Below are 15000 nucleotides of genomic sequence, written 5' to 3'. Positions count from 1 at the left end.
TAAACACAGATCAATAGATTGTTTCATCACATGATCTGTCTTTGTTGTCCAAACATTTCTTGTAGTCCGGGGTAGTCCGGGGCACAAAGTGACCCGACCGCGTTATGGCGCAACTGACACCGAGCTTCGATTGGTTGGGAAATCGGGGAGCGTTCATTGCACAAGAAAACTATGAAAGATATTACATTATTGAGAAACGGAAGTTGATTGTTTTTCTATTATCGCTTTGAAAATCAAACATTGAAAAACGGAAGTAGACTGTTTTGCTGTTTACCGTTTTGAAGAATGAAAAACAAAATATTGAAAAACGGAAGTAGACCTTGTTTCGTTTTTTGATTTGTGAATTGAAAATCAAATATTGAAAAACGGAAGTGAACTGTTTTTCTGTTTACCGTATTGAAGATTGAAAAACGAAATATTGAAAATTGAGTCGTTTTTCATTTTTTGTTTTGTGAAACTGAAGATGAAAATTGAATTAACGGTGGGTACCGTCATTGTTGAATTGTGATGGCTCTGTTGAGTTCTGTGATTGTCTGTGGGTTGTTCCTGTAGATGTTGTCTTTCAGGAACCCCCAAAGATAGAAATCGCGCTGACCGAAGTGTCTCTTGAACTGTACTTGCACATCTCTGTATGATTTTGTGCGAAAATAGGTCTCTATGCAAAACGTCCGTTGATCATTAGTATAGTTCATTGTGAGAACAGCTTTTATTTCATCCAACCATGCAGTGGATTAGCTTGACTCACCTCAAAAAGAAAGAAAAAAAAAGTTAAAATTGACAAAGTTATTCAATTTTGTTTGGGTACTCTTTTTTTTGGGTCACCCTGTATAATAATGAGCCTTGTAGTACACCGAGAGAGAGAGAGAGAGAGAGAGAGAGAGAGAGAGAGAGAGAGAGAGAGAGAGAGAGAGAGAGAGAGACAGAGACAGAGAGAGAGAGAGAGAGAGATAGAGAGCAGGAGTGAGAGAGAGAGAGAAAGAAGAAGAAACAAGTCGCGTAAGGCGAAAATACAATATTTAGTCAAGTAGCTGTCGAACTCACAGAATGAAACTGAACGCAATGCCATTTTTCAGCAAGACCGTATACTCGTAGCATCGTCAGTCCACCGCTCATGGCAAAGGCAGTGAAATTGACAAGAAGAGCGGGGTAGTAGTTGCGCTAAGAAGGATAGCACGCTTTTCTGTACCTCTCTTTGTTTTAACTTTCTGAGCGTGTTTTTAATCCAAACATATCATATCTATATGTTTTTGGAATCAGGAACCGACAAGGAATAAGATGAAAGTGTTTTTAAATTGATTTGGACAATTTAATTTTGATAATAATTTTTATATATTTAATTTTCAGAGCTTGTTTTTAATCCGAATATAACATATTTATATGTTTTTGGAATCAGCAAATGATGGAAAATAAGATAAACGTAAATTTGGATCGTTTTATAAATGTTTATTTTTTTTTACAATTTTCAGATTTTTAATGACCAAAGTCATTAATTAATTTTTAAGCCACCAAGCTGAAATGCAATACCGAAGTCCGGGCTTCGTCGAAGATTACTTGACCAAAATGTCAACCAATTTGGTTGAAAAATGAGGGCGTGACAGTGCCGCCTCAACTTTCACGAAAAGTCGGATATGACGTCATCAAAGACATTTATCAAAAAAATGAAAAAAACGTTCGGGGATTTCATACCCAGGAACTCTCATGTCAAATTTCATAAAGATCGGTCCAGTAGTTTAGTCTGAATCGCTCTACACACACACACACACACACAGACACACAGACACACACACACACGCACATACACCACGACCCTCGTTTCGATTCCCCCTCGATGTTAAAATATTTAGTCAAAACTTGACTAAATATAAAAAAAAAGAGAGAGAGAGAGAGAGAGAGAGAGAGAGAGAGAGAGAGAGAGAGAGAGAGAGAGAGAGAGAGAGAGAGAGAGAGAGAGAGAGAGAGAGAGAGAGCAGGAGAGGAGGTATTGCACCTCGGTTCGACCGAAGCTAAGTTAAGAATAAATTCCTGTTGTGCAGCGGGTTAAAGTATACCCTCATACCTCGGAGATATACCTTCACTCCGGTCTGAACGACCTCACGTGACATGTTATATGGTGGAAGAGAATGCTGTCGCTTATTTTCCACCCTCAGTTCGGTAAGACTGAAACGATGCTCAGTCACGGAAAGAACTATCCAAACTTGCAAGCACAGCCGCAGTTGTCCCGTAAGTTCCCGATCCATGTTAAACCCTCATCCTCAGAAGGAAAATAAGCGACAGCATTCTCTTCCACCATATAACATGTCACGTGAGGTCGTTCAGACCGAGTGAAGGTATATCTCCGAGGTATGAGGGTATACTTTAACCCGCTGCACAACAGGAATTTATTGACGAGCCGCACAAGCGGGTCGTCTTTGGCGACGGGTAAGTAGCGTGCAGGATGAGAAATTTTTGTTCATGGGCGAACACGTGACAGGAAGTCGCCGTTTGTAGTCTGTGGTGAAATACCTCACAATGTGCTCAAACAAATCACAGGCACAGGAAATGAACAAGAAGAAGTGTGTCACAAGAATTTGAATTCTAACAAAATCACTGAGCAACACAGGAACACAGGAAGTTGTGAAATACGTCACCTTATGGGAGGTGTGACGGCAAAATTGTTGAACAAAAACATCATAGGTCGATTTGTGCAGGGTCAACCGCAACAAACTCAAACCGAGCAATTCATGCATTGCTGTATTCGAGTGACTTATATACCGACATTTTTATTTCTTTTTTTCAGCACAGGTGTAGGAAAAATCATGAACCAAAATGTTATTTATTTTCTAATTTAAATTTTTTTTTTACAAATGTGACCATGGTCTTTTAAACAAACAATTACATTAAACATTGTTATGTTACAAAAAAGAAAAAAGAAAAAAGCTTTTGTGCACAAATCAGAAAATACATTGTACATTTTACCTACAGGCCAAACCGTGAGTGTCGTGGCAAAGCCAGACCGAGGAAATTGCACTGGTTTTTATTTTTAGATCAGTCGCAAGTTGTCAAGAACAGGCGCTTGTATTTGGATGTGTCCACTGATAGTAGGTTTGGTTGTGATCAATCAGAATGATGTGGGAATAAAAATGTATGACAGTTTGGTATGATGACATGTAATTCATATATGCTGAAATGTAATATTATACATGATATAATATTATTAAGGCTGTTGCCATGACCATGAACCCCATGGGACTGGGTGGCCGAGTGGTAACGCACTTGCGCTCGGAATCGAGAGGTTGCGTGTTCGACCCTGGGTCAGGCCGCTATTTTCTAGAACTAACACGTCACGCCACACTTTCAGAGTGACGTTTCTTTGCTTTGACGTAATAGATTGCACGAGGCTTTAGAAGAGATCGAGGTTCTAAAACAAGCGTCTTCAATTTAGCTGCCTCGAATGCAGGACATTTTCAGTAAAATACACGTACCAGATTTACACTCGTTGCTTTTTCAAATAGTGAACAGCTCGCTTTCGCTCGCAGTTCAATATTTAAAAAAAACAACTCGTGTAAATAGTGAACAGCTCGCTTTCGCTCGCAGTTCAATATTTAAAAAGACAACTCGTGTAAATCTGGTACGACACAGCAAGCCATGTAGTATTCTCTATATCTCCCATTTATGTACAAACGCCGAAAAGACAATTTAACAGGACACATCAACACTATTATTTTGTTTACCTGTACCAACAGGTGTAGAACTCCCTGTTTCTTTGATATTGTCAATGTTTCGGCTCGTGTTGATTCTGGGATCAACTGAATTTCTTGTTCTTAACTTAGCTTCGGTCGAACCGAGGTGCAATGGGTGAGGAGAGAGAGAGAGAGAGAGAGAGAGAGAGAGAGAGAGAGAGAGAGAGAGAGAGAGAGAGAGAGAGAGAGAGAGAGAGAGCGTCTTCACTTGTAACGCAAGTTTGACACCCCTGACAGGTTGAAAGCAAGCAGGGTGTGAGGTCGGCTACTACAAAGCGCGGGCGAGAGGGGAGGGGGCGATCTAGTCGATACCTAGCGTGTGGATGTACTACACTGACTGTTACGTGAGTACAATGCGAGTACAAGTAGCCGTATAGGCACCGAGCGTCACGTGATAGTTACCGATGCGTGTTTGCCGCAGGGCAGTACACAACACAACAACCTCGTCAACAGGACTCGTTACTCAAGTCTGTCTACTCTCACAATAACTCCATACCTTGATTCGTCGCGATACCGCTTCGACAGACCGTGACAGTCACTACTCTACGCCTGAGCAGTCCCGCGCAACTGACGAAGCTGAGTCTGAAAAAAAAAAAAAAAAAAAAGATCTGAGCGACGACAAGGAAAACTGGGGACAACTTTGTTTGTGTAAACCCGGACACGTTTAGTAGCACCTAGAGCGGACCAGAGAGTGTGTGTATTCTACAGTCTCTGCGCATACCTGCGTTACAGTACATGCTAGCTGTTTGTTTGTGACTAGTCGTGAGTACAGGGGGTATGTAGTGGACGCTGTGACTTTTGACACAAGGAAGCTAGCTGGTTCTCTCATCGAGACTTACACGTGCTGGGTGAGTGACAAAGGCTGTGCCATTTTTGTTGTTGTTGTTGATGTTGTTGTTGTTGTTGTTGATGTTGTCGTTGATGTTGATGATTTTAAAGTTGCTGTTGTTATGGTTGTTGTTGTTTAAATCTTGACATACAGGTAAGATGTGTCGAACAATTTCGATTTTGCTGTGCCATTTTGTTGTTGTTGTTGTTGTTGTTGTTGTTGTTGTTGTTGTTGTTACTGAAAAAAAGTATTCCATAAGCGTTGCGGCTTTATACGCGTCCCATGCGTTTCATTTTACAGAATTGTTGTAGGTCAGTCATGCATAGCGACATATTGCCATTTATATCGTTTCAATCTTTTGCTGAGCCTGGGCCACCAACAGACCCAACTTTTAACCAGCTCGACTTAATACCCCACTCGCTGAACTTAAAACGTAAAGTACCCAGTTCATGAATAATAATAAGAAGAAACTTAAGTAAGATCAAAATCGTTTTTTCATTGTCAATCATCATGCAAATTACAGTGACTCCATTACCATATTCTGTGCACGTTTTTAAAACATCTGTTAGCGAGGTCCATGAGGATGCAACTCTGTTAGAAAAACGTTTTCTATTTAAAATAAATAAATTCAATGAAGATCTTATCAGTGTTATTTTGTGTTGCATCAGTAAAACATTTCTTAAAAAAATGAGTCAACTTTGCCACAATAGATGCTATGAACATTTTAATATTATATGTCTGTATTAGGTCACCTCTTAATTTCCTCGATTTAAGAGTTGGGAGGTTGAGTGCACGCAGCCTGTCGACATATACATGTCATGTTGTTGCAATATGGACTGGGTGGCCAAATCGTCCGCCCGATCGCCGGGCGAATACAAAATCCGCCGGGCTAGTAGAAACCGCCTGGCAACTCGCCCGGCTTGCCAGTGAACATTCTGGTTCAATGCAACACTTGTGGTTGTAATATGCAGTTTCAGAGCAATAAACACTGCAGGTGCAGCAACTGTGATATCAGTGTACTGGGCCAGGGACATTTCTGGCGGGCTAGTGACTTTCTTGAAGTTACTCGCCCGGGTGGCGAGTTAAAATGTTGAGATGTGGCCATCCTTGTAATGCCAATCATTTTATTCGCTTTATTAATGAATGGCGTTTAGAATGTGTGTCAAAGCTCGCAGGGTTTTATAAAAAATAACGTGACTCCTAGGTCGGTCTTCTTCCCACAACTCAGGTAGCAGTATCTGCTGTAGAAACGGTAAAAAAAAGCCAATAACCCACCAGCCATTTTTCTCACATTTGAAAACTGTTCTGACGTCATTATTCGCCTTCATGCCATCATCATAATATATCCAGGAATATGTCAAGTTGATCCACGTGCAAAAACTTTCTATTTTGTTGCTTTGAAATACAGGTTCCACTTGTCAAACCCTTTCTGGAGGTTGCCGAGGAGGTCACTGAGGAAGCTCACTGGTTGTGTCACCGAGACGGGAGGCAGGGGGAAGCGGCAATACCTTGGTATTTTGTGGTCGTGCTAGCGTGGATCGACTGTACATTGATTTCAAGATGGCGAACGTAACTCGGGAGGAGTTCGAGACCCTGAAAGTCGAGCTGAACCAGTTCTTTCTGTTGGTCATGGGGATGATCGTCTATCGTGAGTACTCTTTACATACTTTGCAAAACAAATCTCTCTCTCTCTCTCTCTCTCTCTCTCTCTCTCTTTTTCTTCTCTCTAACAGGACACAAGAGAAACTAACAAGCAAGTCGGCGAAGAACAACCTGGATCGATAAGAATTAGTAAGAGAGAGAGAGAGAGAGAGAGAGAGAGAGAGAGAGAGAGAGAGAGAGAGAGAGAGAGAGAGAGAGAGAGAGAGAGAGAGAGAGATATTAATTCTAAAAATAAATACCCAAACAACACCGTGCACACAGAGCACACAGGCTGTTCATTCTTGGCACCAGGCAAACCCTAACACCGTCCACACAGATAGAGCACACAGGCTGTTCATTCTTGACACCAGGCAAACCCTAACACCGTCCACACAGAGCACACAGGCTGTTCATTCTTGACACCAGGCAAACCCTAACACCGTCCACACAGAGCACACATGCTGTTCATTCTTGACACCAGGCAAACCCTAACACCGTCCACACAGAGCACACAGGCTGTTCATTCTTGACACCAGGCAAACCCTAACACCGTCCACACAGAGCACACATACTGTTCATTCTTGGCACCAGGCAAACCCTAACACCGTCCATACAGAGCACACATACTGTTCATTCTTGGCACCAGGCAAACCCTAACACCGTCCACACAGAGCACACATGCTGTTCATTCTTGACACCAGGCAAACCCTAACACCGTCCACACAGAGCACACAGGCTGTTCATTCTTGACACCAGGCAAACCCTAACACCGTCCACACAGAGCACACATACTGTTCATTCTTGGCACCAGGCAAACCCTAACACCGTCCACACAGAGCACACATACTGTTCATTCTTGGCACCAGGCAAACCCTAACACCGTCCACATAGAGCACACATACTGTTCATTCTTGGCACCAGGCAAACCCTAACACCGTCCACATAGAGCACACATACTGTTCATTCTTGGCACCAGGCAAACCCTAACACCGTCCACACAGAGCACACATACTGTTCATTCTTGACACCAGGCAAACCCTAACACCGTCCACACAGAGCACACATGCTGTTCATTCTTGACACCAGGCAAACCCTAACACCGTCCATACAGAGCACACATGCTGTTCATTCTTGACACCAGGCAAACCCTAACACCGTCCACACAGAGCACACAGGCTGTTCATTCTTGACACCAGGCAAACCCTAACACCGTCCACACAGAGCACACAGGCTGTTCATTCTTGGCACCAGACAAACCCTAACACCGTCCACACAGAGCACACATACTGTTCATTCTTGGCACCAGGCAAACCCTAACACCGTCCACATAGAGCACACATACTGTTCATTCTTGGCACCAGGCAAACCCTAACACCGTCCACACAGAGCACACATACTGTTCATTCTTGACACAAGGCAAACCCTAACACCGTCCACACAGAGCACACATGCTGTTCATTCTTGACACCAGGCAAACCCTAACACCGTCCACACAGAGCACACATGCTGTTCATTCTTGACACCAGGCAAACCCTAACACCGTCCACACAGAGCACACAGGCTGTTCATTCTTGACACCAGGCAAACCCTAACACCGTCCACACAGAGCACACAGGCTGTTCATTCTTGGCACCAGGCAAACCCTAACACCGTCCACACAGAGCACACATACTGTTCATTCTTGACACCAGGCAAACCCTAACACCGTCCACACAGAGCACACAGGCTGTTCATTATTGGCACCAGGCAAACCCTAACACCGTCCACACAGAGCACACATGCTGTTCATTCTTGGCACTAGGCAAACCCTAACACCGTCCACACAGAGCACACAGGCTGTTCATTCTTGGCACCAGGCAAACCCTAACACCGTCCACACAGAGCACACATACTGTTCATTCTTGGCACCAGGCAAACCCTAACACCGTCCACACAGAGCACACAGGCTGTTCATTCTTGGCACCAGGCAAACCCTAACACCGTCCATACAGAGCACACATGCTGTTCATTCTTGACACCAGGCAAACCCTAACACCGTCTATACAGAGCACACAAGCTGTTCATTCTTGGCACCAGGCAAACCCTAACACCGTCCACACAGAGCACACATACTGTTCATTCTTGGCACCAGGCAAACCCTAACACCGTCCACACAGAGCACACATGCTGTTCATTCTTGGCACCAGGCAAACCCTAACACCGTCCACACAGAGCACACATACTGTTCATTCTTGACACCAGGCAAACCCTAACACCGTCCATACAGAGCACACATGCTGTTCATTCTTGACACCAGGCAAACCCTAACACCGTCTATACAGAGCACACAGGCTGTTCATTCTTGGCACCAGGCAAACCCTAACACCGTCCACACAGAGCACACATACTGTTCATTCTTGGCACCAGGCAAACCCTAACACCGTGCACACAGAGCACACAGGCTGTTCATTCTTGGCACCAGGCAAACCCTAACACCGTCCACACAGAGCACACATGCTGTTCATTCTTGGCACCAGGCAAACCCTAACACCGTCCACACAGAGCACACATGCTGTTCATTCTTGACACCAGGCAAACCCTAACACCGTCCACACAGAGCACACATGCTGTTCATTCTTGGCACCAGGCAAACCCTAACACCGTCCACACAGAGCACACATGCTGTTCATTCTTGGCACCAGGCAAACCCTAACACCGTCCACATAGAGCACACATACTGTTCATTCTTGGCACCAGGCAAACCCTAACACCGTCCACATAGAGCACACATACTGTTCATTCTTGGCACCAGGCAAACCCTAACACCGTCCACACAGAGCACACATACTGTTCATTCTTGACACCAGGCAAACCCTAACACCGTCCACACAGAGCACACAGGCTGTTCATTCTTGACACCAGGCAAACCCTAACACCGTCCATACAGAGCACACATGCTGTTCATTCTTGACACCAGGCAAACCCTAACACCGTCCACACAGAGCACACATACTGTTCATTCTTGACACCAGGCAAACCCTAACACCGTCCACACAGAGCACACATACTGTTCATTCTTGACACCAGGCAAACCCTAACACCGTCCACATAGAGCACACAGGCTGTTCATTCTTGGCACCAGGCAAACCCTAACACCGTCCACACAGAGCACACAGGCTGTTCATTCTTGACACCAGGCAAACCCTAACACCGTCCACACAGAGCACACAGGCTGTTCATTCTTGACACCAGGCAAACCCTAACACCGTCCACACAGAGCACACATACTGTTCATTCTTGGCACCAGGCAAACCCTAACACCGTCCACACAGAGCACACAGGCTGTTCATTCTTGGCACCAGGCAAACCCCAACACCGTCCACACAGAGCACACAGGCTGTTCATTCTTGACACCAGGCAAACCCTAACACCGTCCACACAGAGCACACAGGCTGTTCATTCTTGGCACCAGGCAAACCCTAACACCGTCCATACAGAGCACACATGCTGTTCATTCTTGACACCAGGCAAACCCTAACACCGTCTATACAGAGCACACAGGCTGTTCATTCTTGGCACCAGGCAAACCCTAACACCGTCCACACAGAGCACACATGCTGTTCATTCTTGGCACCAGGCAAACCCTAACACCGTCCACACAGAGCACACAGGCTGTTCATTCTTGGCACCAGGCAAACCCTAACACCGTCCACACAGAGCACACATGCTGTTCATTCTTGGCACCAGGCAAACCCTAACACCGTCCACACAGAGCACACAGGCTGTTCATTTTTGACACCAGGCAAACCCTAACACCGTCCACATAGAGCACACAGGCTGTTCATTCTTGGCACCAGGCAAACCCTAACACCAAACAGGTCCACAGAGGTAGACAACCATGTCGGTAGAAACACCTTCTGTCTTAAAATTAAGTTTTGAAAATAACTAGCCTTGAGGAACAAAGCTCATTCATTTATTTAATCATTCACTCACAGACAGACAGACACATACAGAGCACACACACACACACAAGTTTGGTACGCACGACATACTGTCGTGGTAAAGCATGACCTTGACCTCTGTCCTTTGACGCCGCCTAGTCTATCGCCGCCTTTTGACGGCGGCCTCTCAGAGGCAGAAGTGTCCCAGTTCATTCCCTGATACGTAACGCCATACCCTCCACCAGTAGCTGTAACACTCGCCACGCGGTGCCCAACCTCTGAGACGAGTTGCCCAGAGCGGTTCGCCACGGGTCGCCCGCAGTGCGAATGACAGAAAGCCGTTTCTTAGGGCAGTGCAGGAAAGCGCTCGCGAAGCACTCGGCGAGCGGCTTTGGTATATGCTCGCCCACCGCGCGCTGCGTAGTCCAAGATGGCGGCGGTGTTTACACTGCGATGCCGTGTTGCGATCTTCTCGGCGTGGTTTTCGACGTAACCCGAGGGATCTACTGCTTTTCAAGGTTCAGGGACTACCCCAGCTAAATTTCCCATCATAACTACGTTCTCTCTGACGATTTCACTGACCGAATCGTCTACTAGTTTAAGAAGTACAACTTTTTCATATCTCGCAGCAATCGTGCTTTCTTCGTCGCCTTCGTGAAGCGATTTGCCTCGTTGTGAGCCCGTTGCATAGACCAATCCAGAGCGACTTTTCTCTGAGCGGGCTATTGTGATTCTGAGCAACGCAGGGCTGGTCATTCACTGCTCACCCATTGGTCAGCCTCTGGTCATTCACTGCTCACCCATTGGTCAGCTTCTGGTCATTCTACTGCTCACCCATTTGCATTCAGATCGTATCGCTCCACCTCCACGCCCCTCGTCTTACCTTTGTGATCATTACGAAACTGCGAACGTAACCGAAGCTTTATAGTTTTCAGCGCACCATCTGTCCATGGCTATTGAGTGGTACGCAGCCGCGAGATCTGATTGGTTGAAACTGAAATTTGATGCGATTTCACCGAATCAAACCCTGCGGTTTGTTCTCTCCTGTGTTGGTGGCTTCCACTATCGGTTCGTGCACCTCGGCCCTTATCTCCAATAGCTCTAGGCAAGTGAGCCTCAAGCCCATAATTATCTCCAATAGCTCTAGGCAAGTGAGCCTCAAGAATCACAGACATTCTTCTTCTGCGTTCATTAGCTGAAACTCCCACGTACGCTCGTGTATTTGCACGAACGTTTTTACATTTAGTCAAGTTTTGACTAAATGTTTTAACATAGAGGGGGAATCGAGACGAGGGTCGTGGTGTATGTGTGTGTGTGTGTCTGTGCGTGTGTGTGTAGAGCGATTCAGACCAAACTACTGGACCGATCTTTATGAAATTTTACATGAGAGTTTCTGGGAATGATATCCCCGGATGTTTTTTTTCTTTTTTTCGATAAATACCTTTGATGACGTCATATCCGGATGTTGGTAAAAGTTGAGGCTGCACTGTCACACCCTTATTTTTCAATCAAATTGATTCACATTTTGGCCAAGCAATCTTCGACAAAGGCCGGACTTTGGTATTGCATTTCAGCTTGGTGGCTTAAAAATTAATTTATAACCTCGGTCATTAAAAATCTGAAAATTGTAAAAAAAAATTTTTTTTATAAAACGATCCAAATTTATCTTCATCTTATTCTTCATCATTTTCTGATTCCAAAAACATATAAATATGTTATATTTGGATTAAAAACAAGCTCTGAAAATTAAAAATATTAAAATTATGATCAAAATTAAATTTTCGAAATCAATTTAAAAATATTTTCATCTTATTCCTTCCTTGTCGGTTCCTGATTCCAAAAACATATAGATATGATATGTTTGGATTAAAAACACGTTCAGAAAGTTAAAACGAAGAGAGGTACAGAAAAGCGTGCTATCCTTCTCAGCGCAACTACTACCCCGCTCTTCTTGTCAATTTCACTGCCTTTGCCACGAGCGGTGGACTGACGATGCTACGAGTATACGGTCTTGCTGAAAAATTGCATTGCGTTCAGTTTCATTCTGTGAGTTCGATAGCTTGACTAAATGTTGTATTTTTGCCTTACGCAACTTGTTTATTTTTGTTTATTTTTTTTTTATTTGTACGTGTATGGCCGTTTAACCCCGCCATTTAGGCGGCCATACGCCGATTTTGCGGGGGGAGGGGGGGGGGCAGTTAGTTTAGATACACATATATATTCAATCCACATCTGCTCTATAAATATTCAGGTGACGTCCCAGTCAATCGGTGGGCCTGATGCGATATGTATCTGTGAATTGCGTTGTGTTGACGCACAGTGAGATACATTATGTATATATGTACATTGCGTTGTGTTGACGCACAGTGAGATAAATTATGTATATATGTATATTGCGTTGTGTTGACGCACAGTGAGATAAAGGATGTATCTGTACATTGCGTTGTGTTGACGCACAGTGAGATAAGGCCAAAAAAAAAATAGGTGTGGTTACGGTAACATAGCCAAAAAAAATAGGGTAGGTAGGTAGGCAATCACTTTTTTTTTAAAACTTTTTTTTCTAATGTGTACAAATTAAACCTACCCGGTACTTGACAGGGAAATAAGTGTGCGACACGGGCGCTTTCGCTTTCATTGCGTTTTTTGCACTGGTTTTTTTTGTTTTTTTTTGTTTTTTTTTTTGACAAATGTAATAAAAAGTTATAGGATCGGCCCCTAAAAATAGGGTAGGTCGGGTTACCGTAACCACACCTATTTTTTTTTAGGCCTAAAGGATGTATCTGTACATTGCGTTGTGTTGACGCACAGTGAGGCAGACCTGCCTACCCTTACGATTTGGGCGTAATTTACTACGAATGTTAACCCAAACTACGCCACCACGCTTTCCACAATGGAAGTACGATTTTTAAGAATCCAAAAGTACGATTTTTCGCATCTCATCTCGGATGTAAATCCTATCAGTATTGTTGCTTTCGCAGAGCTTGCGTTTGCGCCTGCGCGAGATCGTTTGGGCAATATCCGGTCATTTCTGGTCTGTTCAGCCACATACAAGATAGACGCTGCCGTTCGCATTACAATGAATTAGCGACGCGTGGAAAATCTGAGTCCCCATGAGACAGACGAGTCTGACGAGGAAGCTGGTCACAGTGGTGGTAAAAGGATTGCTGTGAAAAAGAAGACAGCCATTCAACAGAAATACAAAGGCAGCTAAATGGAATCGTGGCCATGCCTAGGACCTTAATCAAAAGGACCAAAGCACGTCTTGTGTTCCCTTTGCCACTGTGACTTTTCGTGTGCACACATTGGAAAATATGACTGTGCATAGCACATCGGGACAAATGATCACAAGGATGCAGTAAAGAGAGCTCATAGAAACCAAAAAACGTTCAAATGTCCTGTTTCTTTATCAGGAAGTTGAGTGATACAGTAACAAAACTGGAGGGAGAAATTGTCCGAGCAGAAGACTTAGTGACAATGTGCGAAATGATTGCCGAATGGAATCTTGATTACACTTTCTTCCACCAGATTACTCTTTTTGGCTTGACTCATTACACCTTGTAATTTTGGGGGTAGGCAGGTCTGAGTGAGATAAAGGATGTATCTGTACATAGCGTTGTGTTGACGCTCACTGAACGAGCCGGTATCGTGTGATGTTTTGACCGGCTGTTTCCTCTTCTTCTGTGTTCATGAGTTGTCTCCTCGTCTTCTGTGTTCATGAGTTGTCTCCTCGTCTTCTGTGTTCATGAGTTGTCTCCTCGTCTTCTGTGTTCATGAGTTGTCTCCTCGTCTTCTGTGTTCATGAGTTGTCTCCTCGTCTTCTGTGTTCATGAGTTGTCTCCTCGTCTTCTGTGTTCATGAGTTGTCTCCTCGTCTTCTGTGTTCATGAGTTGCTTTTTGGCACTGGTGGGATTGTACGTGTATGCTCGTGTTCATCTCGCTGTTAAAGCAGCCATACGCCGATTCCGCGGGATGTATACTGGGTATTTACGTGATTCTGTAACCCTACAAATTCTGACGTGAATTACAGGATCTTTTCCGTGCGCACTTGGTCTTATGCTTGTGTGTACACAACCGGCTGTTGAGTTTAAAAGGCAGTCTAACTCCGAGTCCCATGTGTTTTGCTGGTCACCTGCCCGTTGTATCAATACTTAGCGTGCCACCCAAGGTGTGTGACTGTGAGCGAGCAGTACGGACGTTAAGTCCCTCGAGGTTGACGTTAACGTAACCGTCCGCCACATCTGGTATTGCGCAATACAGCGCGAGCATGCACAGGATCGGTTTACCGCATGCAGACTGTTCACTCGCCCAGTTGTAAGGGACAAATTATACCTGCGAGTCAGCGGCGCTGCATGCTGCGATAGGAATTATGATGAGTATTTGGCCTGTTTTCTTTTCACGCAACGTGTAGCGGGGTGGGAAAAAAAAGAATTACCTCAATAATCTGCAGTGCGTCGTCTGTGCCGCAGACTCTGCGCAGATGTAATTTGCCCCTAAGGCCCGTGGTAATGGTCTTGCGGCTGGAAGGCCGAAAGCTTTGTCCCGGGGGTTGCGCAACTTACGCAGCGCTTGACTACCACTACGGTGCTATCTTCCTAACGGAGTCCAGCTTAACACCCCTATTCCGCGTTAATTAACGGTGCTTTGATGGACACTTTGAGCAACAGCTATGTTTGTATGGACACCCTGTTAACACTGCACAGCTGGCTTGTTCAACAACACTATGTTCGTTAGCGTCATCTTTTTGTGTGAACATAGTATTTTGAATCATAATAACAAGGACATTTTTATGGCGCTAATCCTACTCTCATTCCTATTGCGCCTGACGAATGTAAACGTTGAACAGCGTCAGCCTGTTGTATTAATTATTGTGAAATGTGCACTTTGATTGGCA

General features: G+C 44.6%; 1 protein-coding gene across 2 annotated transcripts in view; it reads left to right on the top strand.

Annotated features, from left to right (window-relative positions):
• The first annotated feature begins 3978 nt into the window (after window positions 1-3978).
• LOC138970437 (putative ammonium transporter 1) overlaps window positions 3979-15000 on the top strand; it is a 66267-nt gene continuing 55245 nt past the window's right edge. Inside the window, exons 1-2 of one of the 2 annotated variants that reach the window (XM_070342895.1) lie at window positions 3979-4567; window positions 5957-6196. In XM_070342895.1, coding sequence (XP_070198996.1) covers window positions 6109-6196 — 88 coding nt within the window. In that variant the 5' untranslated portion in view covers window positions 3979-4567; window positions 5957-6108. The remainder of the gene's footprint in view (window positions 4568-5956; window positions 6197-15000) is intronic. The other variant, XM_070342889.1, reaches the window with a different exon arrangement.

The sequence above is a fragment of the Littorina saxatilis genome, linkage group LG7, assembly GCF_037325665.1.
Source record: "Littorina saxatilis isolate snail1 linkage group LG7, US_GU_Lsax_2.0, whole genome shotgun sequence".
In the NCBI taxonomy this organism is placed as follows: domain Eukaryota; kingdom Metazoa; phylum Mollusca; class Gastropoda; order Littorinimorpha; family Littorinidae; genus Littorina; species Littorina saxatilis.
The sequence above is the reverse complement of the archived record's forward strand: the minus strand, read 5'-3'. Positions and strand labels throughout refer to the sequence as shown.